The sequence below is a fragment of the Eremothecium gossypii genome, chromosome VI (genome assembly GCF_000091025.4).
Source record: "Eremothecium gossypii ATCC 10895 chromosome VI, complete sequence".
Taxonomy (NCBI): domain Eukaryota; kingdom Fungi; phylum Ascomycota; class Saccharomycetes; order Saccharomycetales; family Saccharomycetaceae; genus Eremothecium; species Eremothecium gossypii.
Window position 1 is genome coordinate 1464649 of NC_005787.5, and position 12763 is coordinate 1477411.

At 52.8% G+C, this 12763-nt stretch overlaps 7 protein-coding genes and 1 non-coding gene across 8 annotated transcripts; 6 read left to right on the forward strand and 2 right to left on the reverse strand.

Annotated features, from left to right (window-relative positions):
- Positions 1 to 180: 180 nt before the first annotated feature.
- AGOS_AFR569W (40S ribosomal protein eS10) lies at positions 181 to 576 on the forward strand (the record flags this gene model as incomplete). The annotated part of the gene is made up of 2 exons (NM_212252.1): positions 181 to 232; positions 311 to 576. The coding sequence occupies 2 exons, from the start codon at positions 181 to 183 to the stop codon at positions 574 to 576; spliced, it is 318 nt and encodes a 105-aa protein (NP_986116.1).
- Positions 577 to 964: 388 nt separating this feature from the next.
- Positions 965 to 2581, forward strand: PEF1 (Pef1p; the record flags this gene model as incomplete). The annotated part of the gene is made up of 1 exon (NM_212253.1): positions 965 to 2581. The coding sequence occupies one exon, from the start codon at positions 965 to 967 to the stop codon at positions 2579 to 2581; it is 1617 nt and encodes a 538-aa protein (NP_986117.1).
- Positions 2582 to 2936: 355 nt separating this feature from the next.
- On the forward strand, positions 2937 to 4598 carry SPR3 (septin SPR3; the record flags this gene model as incomplete). The annotated part of the gene is made up of 1 exon (NM_212254.2): positions 2937 to 4598. One exon carries the CDS (start codon positions 2937 to 2939, stop codon positions 4596 to 4598), a length of 1662 nt encoding a protein of 553 aa, NP_986118.2.
- A 381-nt stretch (positions 4599 to 4979) lies between these two features.
- On the forward strand, positions 4980 to 5094 carry AGOS_AgSNR48. Its single transcript, NR_149393.1, has one exon. It is a non-coding gene; the product is annotated as an AgSNR48 (small nuclear RNA).
- Positions 5095 to 5532: 438 nt separating this feature from the next.
- On the forward strand, positions 5533 to 6468 carry ERG25 (methylsterol monooxygenase; the record flags this gene model as incomplete). The annotated part of the gene is made up of 1 exon (NM_212255.1): positions 5533 to 6468. The coding sequence occupies one exon, from the start codon at positions 5533 to 5535 to the stop codon at positions 6466 to 6468; it is 936 nt and encodes a 311-aa protein (NP_986119.1).
- A 341-nt stretch (positions 6469 to 6809) lies between these two features.
- ADE6 (phosphoribosylformylglycinamidine synthase) lies at positions 6810 to 10850 on the reverse strand (the record flags this gene model as incomplete). The annotated part of the gene is made up of 1 exon (NM_212256.1): positions 6810 to 10850. One exon carries the CDS (start codon positions 10848 to 10850, stop codon positions 6810 to 6812), a length of 4041 nt encoding a protein of 1346 aa, NP_986120.1.
- A 621-nt stretch (positions 10851 to 11471) lies between these two features.
- AGOS_AFR574W (uncharacterized protein) lies at positions 11472 to 11723 on the forward strand (the record flags this gene model as incomplete). The annotated part of the gene is made up of 1 exon (NM_212257.1): positions 11472 to 11723. One exon carries the CDS (start codon positions 11472 to 11474, stop codon positions 11721 to 11723), a length of 252 nt encoding a protein of 83 aa, NP_986121.1.
- A 42-nt stretch (positions 11724 to 11765) lies between these two features.
- COX18 (membrane insertase COX18) lies at positions 11766 to 12695 on the reverse strand (the record flags this gene model as incomplete). Its single annotated transcript, NM_212258.1, has 1 exon — positions 11766 to 12695. The coding sequence occupies one exon, from the start codon at positions 12693 to 12695 to the stop codon at positions 11766 to 11768; it is 930 nt and encodes a 309-aa protein (NP_986122.1).
- Positions 12696 to 12763: the final 68 nt, after the last annotated feature.

The window sequence follows — 12763 nt, forward strand, 5'->3', positions numbered from 1 at the left end:
GCGCGAAGTGCGAGGTGCATGGGTGCCGTGAATTTCGCCAGGCTCCCGACCCACGCAACAGCGGGATGTCCGCTAGTACCGCTTGCGCTGTAGCGTCAGGCTGTGTGAAAAATGTAGAGGCATAACTATCTGGACCGCTGGACTTGCGGCACAGCACTATAGACAACAAAGCCAAGCACCATGTTGATTCCAAAGGAGGAGAGAACTAAGATCCACAGAAAGTTGTTTCAAGGTACGTTCAGCCCGCTTACCCGCGCCTAGCGCCATCACTGGCCTGGCGCCCGCAGAAGACATATACTAACGCGCGCAGACGGTGTTCTGGTCGCCAAGAAGGACTTCAACCAGCCTAAGCACGATGAAATCGACACCAAGAACTTGTATGTGATCAAGGCTTTGCAGTCGTTGACCTCCAAGGGCTACGTCAAGACCCAGTTCTCCTGGCAATACTACTACTACACTCTAACTGAGGAGGGTGTGGAGTACTTGAGAAACTACTTGGGGTTGCCTGAGAACGTCATCCCAGGTACTTACATGGCCGACAGATCTCAGAGCCAGAGACCACAAAGAAGATACTGAATGTATTAGTCTACGTACGTTGGGACATACAAATTGTTTAGCAGTAACATCGTTTATACTATCTGCGGCCTGCGCCTTTGCCGTGACGCATTGCGGCCTGCCTTTGCGGCTGCGCGGACGCACAGAGCTGCGCCGCGGCGCAATACGCCTTGCAGGCAGGTGAAATGTTGTCGACGAGCTCCTGTTGTGCTACATCGCCGATTTTCGTATATAGGGCGCAAGCGGACTAAGCTGGTAGTCCCTAACAAAGGACATTTGGTCCAAGACTCAAATCACATTTCTGGTGCTTCGCCCCGATAGACAAGCGTACTACGCCGCAAGAGCACACCAGAAACTGATTTGGGCGTTCGTGCGAGAACAAGAGGTCTGGACCACAATATAATACGCGATGTGCGCCAGGAAGTTAAAGTATTCTTCGGGCGACGAGTTACCTGTAAGTATGGTTAGCGCAGGCACAGCCAATACACGGAGACTAACGCAACAGCAGCTATTTGCAACACCTGAGGAGGCTATGCGCGAAGGGAACCGACAGGAAGAGGAGCGGAGACGACGGCAGGCGGCCGAGTATCAGGCGAATAAGTACGGGCCGGGCTACGGCGGCGGGCCCGGGGACGGCGGCGGGCGCATGTACGAGCAGGGTGGGTATGCGGCTGGAGGGGGGTACGGAGGCCGCATGCCGCAGAACCAGTATGGATATGGGTACCAGGGCGCGGCGCGGCCGGCAGCGCCTGGGGCGCCGGTGGGGCCCCCGCGGACGGGCTACTCGGGCTCGTCTGGCAGCGCGACGCCGATGGCGGTTCCGCAGCAGCAGTATCCGCGCCCGGACAACTCGTTTGTGAACCACTCGCCCACACGTATGGGGAACATCAGGCCCCAGTCGCAGCCCCAGGCACATGTACAGCCACCCATGCAGCAGCACCGCCCGCTTTCACAGGTGTACTCGCAGTCGCCCGCCATGGCGTCGGGCCATGCGCCCGTGTCCGGGCACGCATCAGCCCCGATGCACCCATCGGGGCAGATGGGCGCAGCTGGTCCAATGACGGCGCCCTCAATGCAGAACAACGCGCCGGTGCATAGTATGCCGCCCAGCATGGGCCACCCTGGACCTCGCAGCCACCAGTCGTCAATTGGACACACTGCGCCACAAAGTCACCAGTCGTCCATGGGTCACTCTGCGGCACAGAACCATGCCGCTCCCATGGGCCATGGCATGGCTCCTGTACAGAGCCACGCGTCTTCGCAGAGCCACGGCACATCTCGTACACATAGTAGTTCGCCTGCGCATGGCGTTGGGCAGCTTCAGGGAAATCCTCCTCGCGTTCCACAGGCCCCGCCTGGCCTGCCGGGCCACGGGAAGCCAATACCACCGAGCGCACAGAGCTATAATTTGCCTGCAAGGCCGCAGCCAGCTCAGCAGCCTCACCCGAACCATACCCAAGCCAAGCCCGCCACCGTTCCTAATGAAGACCCCGATGCTATAACAGCAAAGAAATTATTCATGAATCACGACGTCCGGAAGATGGAGCGTCTCACAGCAGAGGAGCTACAGCATCTGCTACAGAATGATGACAATTCGCAGTTCTGCATGAGTTCGGTGGACGCGCTAATTAGCCTGTTTGGCGCGACGCGCTTTGGTACCGTAAACTTGTCTGAGTTTACTTCGTTATACAAGCGCGTGAAGAAGTGGCGCATGATATATGTGGACAATGATATTAACGGTTCGTTCACGCTTTCCGCTACGGAGTTTCATAACTCTTTACAGGAGCTTGGGTACCTTGTGCCGTTCGAAGTCAGCGAGAAGCTCTTCGATCAGTACGCAGAATTTATGAACAATCAAAACTCTAAGGAACTAAAATTCGACAAGTTTGTCGAGTCGCTTGTATGGTTGATGAGGTTAACCAAGGTTTTTAGGAACTACGATGAGCACCAGGATGGTATCGCTACAATTCATTTTAAGGATTTTATAGATACGTCTTTGTATTTGGGGAAGTTTTTGCCCCGGTAAAATCGTCAGAGTGCACAAGCTCGTTGTGTTTTGCCCTCCTATCTAGGTTATTTCTATGCATTGCATGCATGTGTATTATGTTTCCATGCTCATTTTCCATGCGTGTTTGTTGTGTCACTACAGATGTCAGTGCATGATACACGACAGTGCCACAGTGACACAACCTATGTATGTACTGTAGTGCGTCGGAAGAGCACAAAAAAGGCATATTGTTCGCAGAATTAGTAGCTCTTCCACATAAATAGTTGCTTTGAGAATGTAACTTGTACACTAGCAGACTTGGCACTCCATCACATCCATCTTTAGCTTCAGCATAGAGAATTGTTTTATAGCAAACAGAATAAGAAGGACGGAGATGAGTGAAAACCAAGGAACTACCAGCGGAGGCTTGCACGAGGATGACTCTCAGAACTACACGAACTCGGAGACAATCTCTATGAGCGCTGATCAGCGGGCCGTTTCACAAGCCCAGACATTGGGGTCGCAGTCAGAGACTGCGGCATCCCATTCTGGGCAGCAAGCGACACTAGACCCTGAGGAACACCATACCAGCCTAGGATACTACGAAGTTGAGAGGAAAGCTGACGATGGCGAGCAGGATGCTTCCTCTAATAATAATATGGATCAACTTCTAGAGGGAGTGTATTTTCAGCACGATGACACAGAAACAAACAATGCGCACGATAAGACACGCAAGTTGGTGGAGAAAAAGCCCATCAGCGACCGTTATAGAGTGGGTATAGAGTGCTTGCCGCTACAGCGTGAGTTTGTCACCGCCAAAAAGGGCGGCCATTTCACCGTCATGGTGGTTGGCCAAACTGGATTAGGTAAGACGACGTTCGTCAATACGTTATTTCGGACTTCGCTATTGCCAAGTGTCTGGGATACCTTGGAGGGGAACAAACCCAACGTGCAGTTCAAGAAAACCACCCGGATTATCCGTCACCAAGCTTTGATTGAAGAGAAGAACATAAAGCTAAAGCTTACGGTGATCGACACCCCCGGGTTCGGCGACAACGCCAATAACTCCTTCGCCTGGTCTCCGATTATTAGCTACATTGATGAGCAGTTCCGCTCCTATATCTTCCAGGAGGAGCAGCCGGACCGTAGGCGTCTAAGCGACAACAGGATCCACTGTTGTCTATACTTCTTGAACCCTTCCAACAAGGGCATTTCCCCGCTAGATATCGAAGCCATGCAAGAGATATCCAAACGGGTTAACCTCATTCCTGTCATTGCCAAGGCAGATTCATTGGGCACGCAAAGCATAGCAGCCTTCAAGGAGGACGTAAGGCGGATTATCAACGCACAGGGCATCAGAATATGCGCCTTCCTAGACGAAAGCGATTCCGAGTGCCAGTCCGTAATCAGAGACTCGCCCTACGCGTTGGTGTGCTGCGACAGCTATGTGCAGAAACCCAACGGCGAGAAGGTCCGCGGCAGGAAGTACAAGTGGGGCATCGCAGAGGTGGAAAACCCAAAGCACTCCGACTTCTGCCAGCTACGGGATATCCTCATGTCCAAGAACATGGTCGACTTGGTCGTCAGCAGCGAAAAGTACTACGAGACCTGCCGCTCGCACATGCTCATGACGCGCATCAACCAAGCTAAGGACGGCCTTGCCGCCGAGACCAGCGAAGACAACCTCATCTTGAAGAATATGAACTACGAGGACCCGGACGCAAACGGAATGCTGAATTACAAATGTTACCAGATATACAACAAGCAGTACATGGACGAGCTCATCATCGAGTGGTCGCCCGAGTTCATCCACAAGCAGTGGGAGGCCAAGAAGCGCTTCAACGAGATCGTGCACTTGGAGGAAAAGAAATTCAAGGACTGGAAGCGCGCCTTGATGTTCAAGCAGACCAACTTCAACAGCGAGATCGAGGATTTGCACAACCGTGTCAAGAACCTCCAGATCGACTGCGAGGAGTTGGAGTCCATCCTCCTCCAGACCGGCGGCCTGGGCAGCATGAGCAGCAAGCGCATGAGCAAGCACGATTTGCTACAATAGTTACTGAAACACACCGATACTTTCTTTTTAGCTAATGATCTGTTTAAAAAGAAAAGCAAATACTACACGACGCTGGACTGCCAGTTCGAATGCTTTTATCGCCTATTTAGCGCTCTATTTGTAATAACGAACATCCCAGTACTGGGCGTCCCGCGGTCCGCGGCGCGGCTACTGAGAGAGCGTAAATCTGCGATGGGCCTCGGCTGCGTGCTGGTGTCCTTTCCTATTCCGGCACGAAAATTTTGGCTCTGCCGCCGTTAGGGCTTCCGCGCACAAAATAGTATAAAACGCGGCGAAAAATGCACATACTTCCCATCCGCACACGACATCGGCGTCTTGTACACCGCTTGGACATCTCTCCGCGGCAAAAGGCTTTGCCGCGCCTGATGCGATTTCACATGATGATCTATTCTAGCTTTTTTCTGGCATCTCTAATGTTAGGATGAGAAGTTTAAGTACTCTCCATTCGATGAATACAACCTATGACTATATCTGAACTGGAAATCGCGCGTAGAGGCGGCTTCACCCTCCTTCCTGCCGCTGTGCGCCGCCGTTTTGCACGGCGGGCGCTTTAGTCACGTGAAAGAAGGCCGGGTAACAAATAGATGACACTTTGCCACTCTCGTTTAGCCCCTCGTTTAGCAGCCTCGTATGTACTGCTCGACCACAAGCTGGGCGGGCATCGTATATGTCAGAACAGGCCATTCCGCGCAAGTGGAGGTCTTTAGAGTGGCGTTATCGTTTATGTAGCGAGCTGTTGGCTATGGGTCGGCGTCAGGAGCCGGTCGCCTTCGTAGCCTTAACTGCGCGGAGTGTGTTCTGTAGTGTGGCGCGTATATAAAAAGCAAATAGGTATGAGCTGTCGCTGCCGAGTACATCTCCTGGGAACTTACAGGCGCAGAACTTGCTAGGTAAGAGCCACCAAGGTTGCGAGATGTCGGCGATATTCGGAAACTCTACGGTTGCTGCGATGGTGGGCCAAGGCCAGGGCCTAAACTACTGGCAGGTGTTGGCCAACGTGAAGACAGTACAGCCACAGCTGAACGTTTTGGAGCAGTTCTGGGCTGCGTGGTACAGCTACATGGAAAACGACGTGCTGGCGACGGGGCTGCTGTTCTTCGTGCTGCATGAATTCATGTACTTCGCGCGGTCGCTACCATGGTTCATCATCGACCAGATGTCGTGGTTCCGCAAGTACAAGATACAGCCGACGAAGACGCCCTCGGCGAAGGAGCAATGGCACTGTCTGAAGTCGGTGCTGCTATCGCACTTCCTGGTGGAGGCCATTCCGATCTGGACGTTTCACCCTCTGTGCCAGAAGCTGGGGATCAGCGTTGAGGTGCCGTTCCCGACCTGGAAGACTGTCGCCACCGAGATAGCGCTTTTCTTTGTCCTAGAAGACACCTGGCACTACTGGGCCCATCGCGTGTTCCACTACGGTGTGTTTTACAAGTACATCCACAAGCAGCACCACCGCTACGCGGCGCCCTTCGGGCTGTGCGCGGAATACGCGCACCCGGTTGAGACCATGCTGCTCGGGTTCGGTACCGTGGGGATGCCTGTGTTGTACGTTCTCTACACTGGCAAGCTGCATCTATTTACTCTGTGCTTGTGGATCACACTACGTCTATTCCAGGCGGTCGACTCGCACTCGGGTTACGACTTCCCATGGTCGTTGAACAAGTTCTTGCCGTTCTGGGCGGGCGCGGAGCACCATGACCTACACCACCACTACTTTATTGGGAACTACGCCTCGTCCTTCAGATGGTGGGACTACACCTTAGACACGGAGGCCGGTCTAGAAGCTAAGACCACCAGAGAGGAGAGGATGAAGAAGAGGGCAGAATTGAGAGGCAAGAAACTTAACTAATATTGCTCACGGCTCTGTGCTAAACGGGGCCATGCGTTATTTGCTATGACTGCCTAGTATTATCCTCACCTTGTATTTTTAGATTACCTTTATGTGAATTCTTCTAATAGTATTGAACTATTCGTGTTTCAAACTCATGAGCTGATGAAAGTATAATTTCGTGGCAGTATTAGCTTCAAGTTTTTCTATTCCCACATTTAGTTTTTATATCCTACCTAGACTACTAAGTTTACTAATATTTTGAATATCAGCTTTTAATTTGTCGACCTAAGTACTAAAGTTACGTAACACAAGCAGCAAGGCCGTTATAACGTCCTTGCACAGCTGTTGTTGAATCGGTTCTAGCCGACCCAGCTTCTCGCAGAGCGGAAGAGCCTTATCCAAGGACCGTAGCCCTCCCAGGTCTCGCTTTCGGAAGCAGGGAACCAGGAATTAGCAGTTAACCTGCTGACACGTTCAGGATGCGGCATCATAGCCAGCACCCTGCCGTTTGGCGACGTGATACCAGTGATACCATGAGGAGAACCATTTGGATTGAATGGGAAGTTCTCTGTGGCATTGCCGTAGTTGTCAATGTAACGAACAGCAGTCAAAGCCTGGCTTTCAAAAGCGTCCAACTGAGCCTTGCTGCAGAAGGTAGCACGTCCTTCACCATGTGCTACTGCAATAGGCAGACGGGAGCCGATCATCCCGTTGAAAAAGACGTTATTCTCCCCGCGATTTCCAACGACTTCCACCATACAGACACGGGCTTCGTATTGTTCGCTTAGATTTCTTTCAAAACTTGGCCAGTTTTCACAGCCAGGAACGATGTCCTTTAATCTAGAGAGGAATTGACACCCGTTACACGCACCAAATGCGAAAGTGTCTTTTCTCTCTTGGAAGAACTGCACAAACTGCTCCCTGAGGCTTTCATTGTATAGCACAGATTTGGCCCAGCCAGCAGCAGCGCCCAGAACGTCACCATACGAGAACCCTCCACAAGCGGCTAAGCCAACAAAGTCACTCAAATGGAACCGTCCATCGATTAAGTCTGTCATGGTCACGTCTATTGGTTGGAAGCCTGCCTGCTGGAAACACCATGCCATTTCCATCTGGCCGTTAACACCTTGTTCTCTGAGGATTGCAACCTTTGGTCTGCTGCTAGCCAAAGTAGCACCAATCTGTAAGTCATCAGCTGGGTTGAAAGTCAGCTTGTAATGTAGACCTGGATCTGAGTCATCACCGATAGTAGCATACTCTTGCTCTGAAGTGTGTGGATTGTCTCTCAGTCTCTGCATTTCAAAAGAAGTAGACGCCCAGTTCTTTTGTAGAGCTGCTCTGGTTCCTTCGTATAATTTTTCACCTGCGTGATTCTCGATGGTGATACCAGATGACTCAAAATCAGGGACAGCTACTGGGTTGACAAATTCGTTAGGAACTCCGTGTTTTCCAAGAATTGCTTTAAACTCTTCCAAGTTTGATCTTGACAATTGGAATACGGCACCCAATTCTTCGTTGAAGAGCGGGACCAAGTAGTCACCATCGGTAGAAGATGTATCCACTGTGATGCGCATGCCACATCTTGAGGCAAACGCCATCTCCAACAAGGTCACCAACAAACCACCATCTGATCTGTCATGGTAGGCTTCAACTATATCGGTAGAATGCAGCTCCAAAAGTGCTTCCAGGAAGCCCTTGAAAATGGCGTTATCATGGACGGTAGGTGAGGTATTACCGATCTGCTTATACACTTGGAGAAGAGCCGAGCCTCCTAGCGACTTCTCCACATTCGTAGCTAAGTCAACTAGCACTAGGACCGAATCAGATGTTTGTTTATTCAGCAGCGGAGTCCATGTTTTCGCAGTATTCTTGACTGGCCCAAACGCAGTAATGTTCAAAGATAGAGGCGCAGTAACCTCCTTTTCACCCCACTTCATCTTCATCGACATCGAGTCCTTACCCACTGGGATGGCAATATCTAGAGCAGGGCACAGATCCATGCCAATGGCCTGCACGGCTTCGTATAACTTGGCACCTTCTCCTTCATGTGAAGCTGGAGACATCCAGTTAGCAGAAAGTTTAACATGTTTCAATGATTTCACATCTGCAGCACACAGATTTAACAAAGATTCAGCTACGGCCAACTTCGCAGAGGCCGCAGCATCAATCAATGCATTCTGGGGTCTCTCTCCCATGGCCATGGCCTCGCCTGTGGTAACTAAGGAATCACCCAATGAAGTACAGGTAACTCCAACATCTGCCACTGGTACCTGCCAAGGACCAACAAATTGATCCCTATCAACTAGTCCTGTAACAGTTCTATCTCCGATCGTGATCAAGAAAGATTTCGAGGCAACAGAGGGCAAGTTTAGCACACGCTCAATGGCTTCGTCCAACGATGGCACAGAGGCTAAATCAGCAGGAGTTAGCATCAAAGGTTTCGTAGTAGCAGTTTTTGACATTCTTGGAGGTTTCCCGAATAGAACCTGCATGTCTAAGTCGATTGGTCTACTTCCAAGTAGAGAATCCTCCACAACCAGTCTCTGCTCGGAGGTGGCATTGCCCACTACAGAGAAAGGAGCTCTCTCCCGCTCACAAATAGACTTAAAAGTCTCATAGTCTTCTTCCGCGACACCAAGGACATAGCGTTCTTGCGACTCATTACACCAAATTTCCATAGGTGACATTCCTGGTTCCAATGAAAGAACCTTTCTGATGTCAAAAACAGCACCCAGGTTATTATCGTGGACCAGTTCCGGCAAAGCGTTAGAGAGACCTCCGGCACCAACATCATGAATGGACTGAATTGGGTTTGCAGCTCCAAGTGATACACAGGCATCAATTACTTGCTGGCACCGTCTCTCCATCTCAGGGTTACCTCGTTGTACGGAAGCAAAATCCAGTTCTGCAGAACCTTCACCTGCAGCGACGGAAGAAGCTGCACCGCCACCTAGACCAATTAACATAGATTCACCCCCAAGGACAATAATGCAGGAACCGGGCGTAATTGGCTTGTTTTTCAGCGCAAACTGAGGCCTGACAGCACCAAAGCCACCGGCAATCATGATTGGCTTGTGGAAGCCTCTAATTTCTTCATTTCCGTCTGCATTAACGACCGGCACTGTGAGTGTTCTGAAGTAACCGTTTATACATGGCCGACCAAATTCGTTGTTAAACGCAGCAGATCCAAGTGGTGCCTCAAGCATTATGTCAAACGACGAGGAAATATGCGCTGGCTTTCCAATGTCTATTTCCCACGGTTGCCGATGGTTTGGAATCAAGAGGTCACTAACAGAAAAGCCAGATAACCCACATTTGGATTTGGAACCCCTGCCTGTAGCGCCCTCGTCCCTGATTTCACCTCCAGATCCAGTAGCAGCGCCAGGGAATGGAGAAACGGCGGTTGGGTGGTTATGTGTTTCAACTTTGATTAACATAGGGATCTTTTCCTTCGTGGCAAGCCACTCCTTAGTACCGAACTCTGGAGCAAAGAAATAGCCCTCGTTCTCCGTGTCTAGAACCGCAGCATTATCCGAATATGCAGAGAGTGTGTATTCCGGGGTGTTGTTATGGGTATTCTTGATCATCTTGAACAAAGAGCACTCCTTCTTCTCTCCATCAATCGTCCAGTCTGCATTGAAGATCTTATGCCTACAGTGCTCCGAATTAACCTGGGCAAACATGAACAGTTCAACATCGGTGGGATCTCTCTTCATTATCTGGACGAATGCGTCAATCAAGTAGTCAATCTCGCCCTGGTCCAGAGCAAGCCCCAAATCCTTGTTGGTGCGCGAAAGCACCGTAGATGGCGCTTCGGCAGACGATACCAGCGGAACGTAGACAAGCTGCTTTGGTTTCTCATGGGAGAACATCTTGTCCATGCAAGGGGGATCTTCCAAGAAGAGCTCCTGGGTCATCCGGTCATAGCAACTCTGCAGGGACTCGTCATTTAGGTACTTCAAAAGAGGGAAACCGGGCACAGTCTTGCACAGTAGCACAATCCCACGCTCCAGCCGGTTGACCTTGGCCTTTAGCCCGCACACGTGGGCAATGTTAGTGGCCTTGGACGACCAGGGCGAAATTGTGCCCATGCGGGGCAAAATGCGCACCAGGTACAGGTCCTCGCCCAAAGAGCAGGACCGGTTGCCAGCAAGCGCGTCCACCATGACCCGGTTGTAGCTGTCCCCTAGGTCAACGGCGTCCCCGTACGTCAGCAACGCCTGCAGCAGCTCGGCTTCTCCCGGCGCCAGCTCGTCTGCAACCTCAGCGTAGTGCACAAAGCAGGAGCGGAGCTCCTGGATAACGTTGGCCTTGTCGCAGTGGGCCTCTATGGCCCTAATCAGGCTCTCCACACGGAATTGCGAAAGTGCTTGCGCTCCTGGATAGATATGGACAGACATCGAGTCAAATTCGGTACGAGGATCTGTAGCGCTGTATAGGAGAGACGGGAGAGTATTAACACTACCGGGAGAAAAGAGATTATATCTAATGAAGGGTAAATCACCAAAGAGCACAGGCGGACATTAGCAATCAAACCTGCTAGATTTTTTCTTTTAGAAGTTTATATCTCTGCGGTCTATGCGATGACTATGTCACATGTCAGCCTTATAATTCACAAAATTTTTCAGTTTAATGATATAGTACTACCATATATTATTCGTTTGACTCTGGCCCATTACTCGCAACCCGGACCAGGGAAGATGCGCACGCCGTTCGCCTCAAGCGTCAGCAGTGCCTGTAACGCCTGAATTTCGGGACAGACCATAGTAGCTCATCCCTCCCTCATGGGAGGCTAGTAGCCAGATTATAGAAGGTAGGTTGTAGATACGATTTACTGGCCTGGGTGCGAGCAGCCGCAGGTACTGGGGCCGATGGCGGTCGGACCCTGCGGTTCCGGCCCGCTGCACAACGGTTTGCTCGAATGTCGAGTTGCCAAATTTATGTAGCCCATGACAGTGAAAAAAAGCTGGCATCACCGTCAACCCATCGCAGGTAGGCGGGCACCCGTTAAGCAGCCCAAGATGGTACAGAAGGCTCTGAAGGTGACCAAGAAGGCGAAGGACCCTCGCAGAATCACCAAGAAGCAGAAGAACTTGAAGAAGGCCGCTCCGCTACAGCTCAAGTCGAAGAAGAAGTCTCTGCAGCACATGAAGAAGCTGCAGAAGCTCTCCTCGCTAACCGAGGTCACGGAGAAGCTGGTCGCAAGCCGGGTGGGCCATCTGGAGCTGGTCAAAGGCAACAGAAGGGAGCTGGAGAAAACCAAGAAGAAGTAGTAGTAGTCTATATATGCATTTTGTACTATACAGTCGGAAGTGTCATCTGCGGTAGGGCCACAGCCACTCCAACAGCATATTCTGCAGCAGCGAGTAGAGCTGCGAGCTCAGCCAGTACAGCGACAGCAGCAGCGGGGCCTGCGATGAAACGCCCATCAGGAACAAGCTCGAGATCCGCGACAGGTTCATGATGCTAGCGAAGATATGCGCCCTGCGGGAGGTCGGGTCCGTGGTGGTCTCCACGCCCGCAGCCCCCGTGCTCTGCATCAGGCGCCCGTTGTACTCGACATTCACCATTGCCAGCACGCCCAGCACCACTGGTACCAGCATCGGCGCCTCCGCGAGCGGCACGCCGAGGTCCAGCGAGGCCGCCCGCGTCAGCCACGTCTGCTCGCTCAGGTGCGAGAGCACGTGCGCCTGCGGCATGTTGGCGTCCATCAGCGGCTGGTCCGCCAGCTGCCGGATCCCCAGCGAAACGCCGACCCACAACGGCAGCTGCACCGCCGGAAGCACCGCATTCTTCCACAGCTGCACGCCGTTCTCCGCGAACAGCGCGCGCTGCCGCCGCCGCGTCTCCTTCATCGCCAACAGCAGGATGTGCTGCGGCGTCAGCCCTCGGGCGCCTGCGGCCGGCCCGTCCGCCGCGCCCACCGGCGTGCCCGCGCTCGACACCGCGCCGTCCGCCGTCTGCGCGCGGCTCGCCGCCGCCGCCAGCCGCAGCTTCGCCACCGGCGCCACCGCCTGCACCACCCTCCGCAGCTCCTGCTGCTTGATCAGTCGCCGCCGGTGCCATATGCTCAGCGGCAGCGTCACCGCTGTCCGCAGCGCCACCGTCGTCAGAGGAACCAGCGCCAGCCACGGCAGCCCGGACGCCGCGTGCAGCGCCGTCAGCCCCTCCGCCACCGTCCCGAAGCTCCCGAACGCCCGCCGCCCGTGCACGCGCACTCCCTGTCGCGCCGTTACCGCGAGCATCGCTTTTGGCGCCCCGCCCGCTGTGGTGCGCAGCGCCCAACTTTCAGAACATCGCGCCCGCGCTCTCG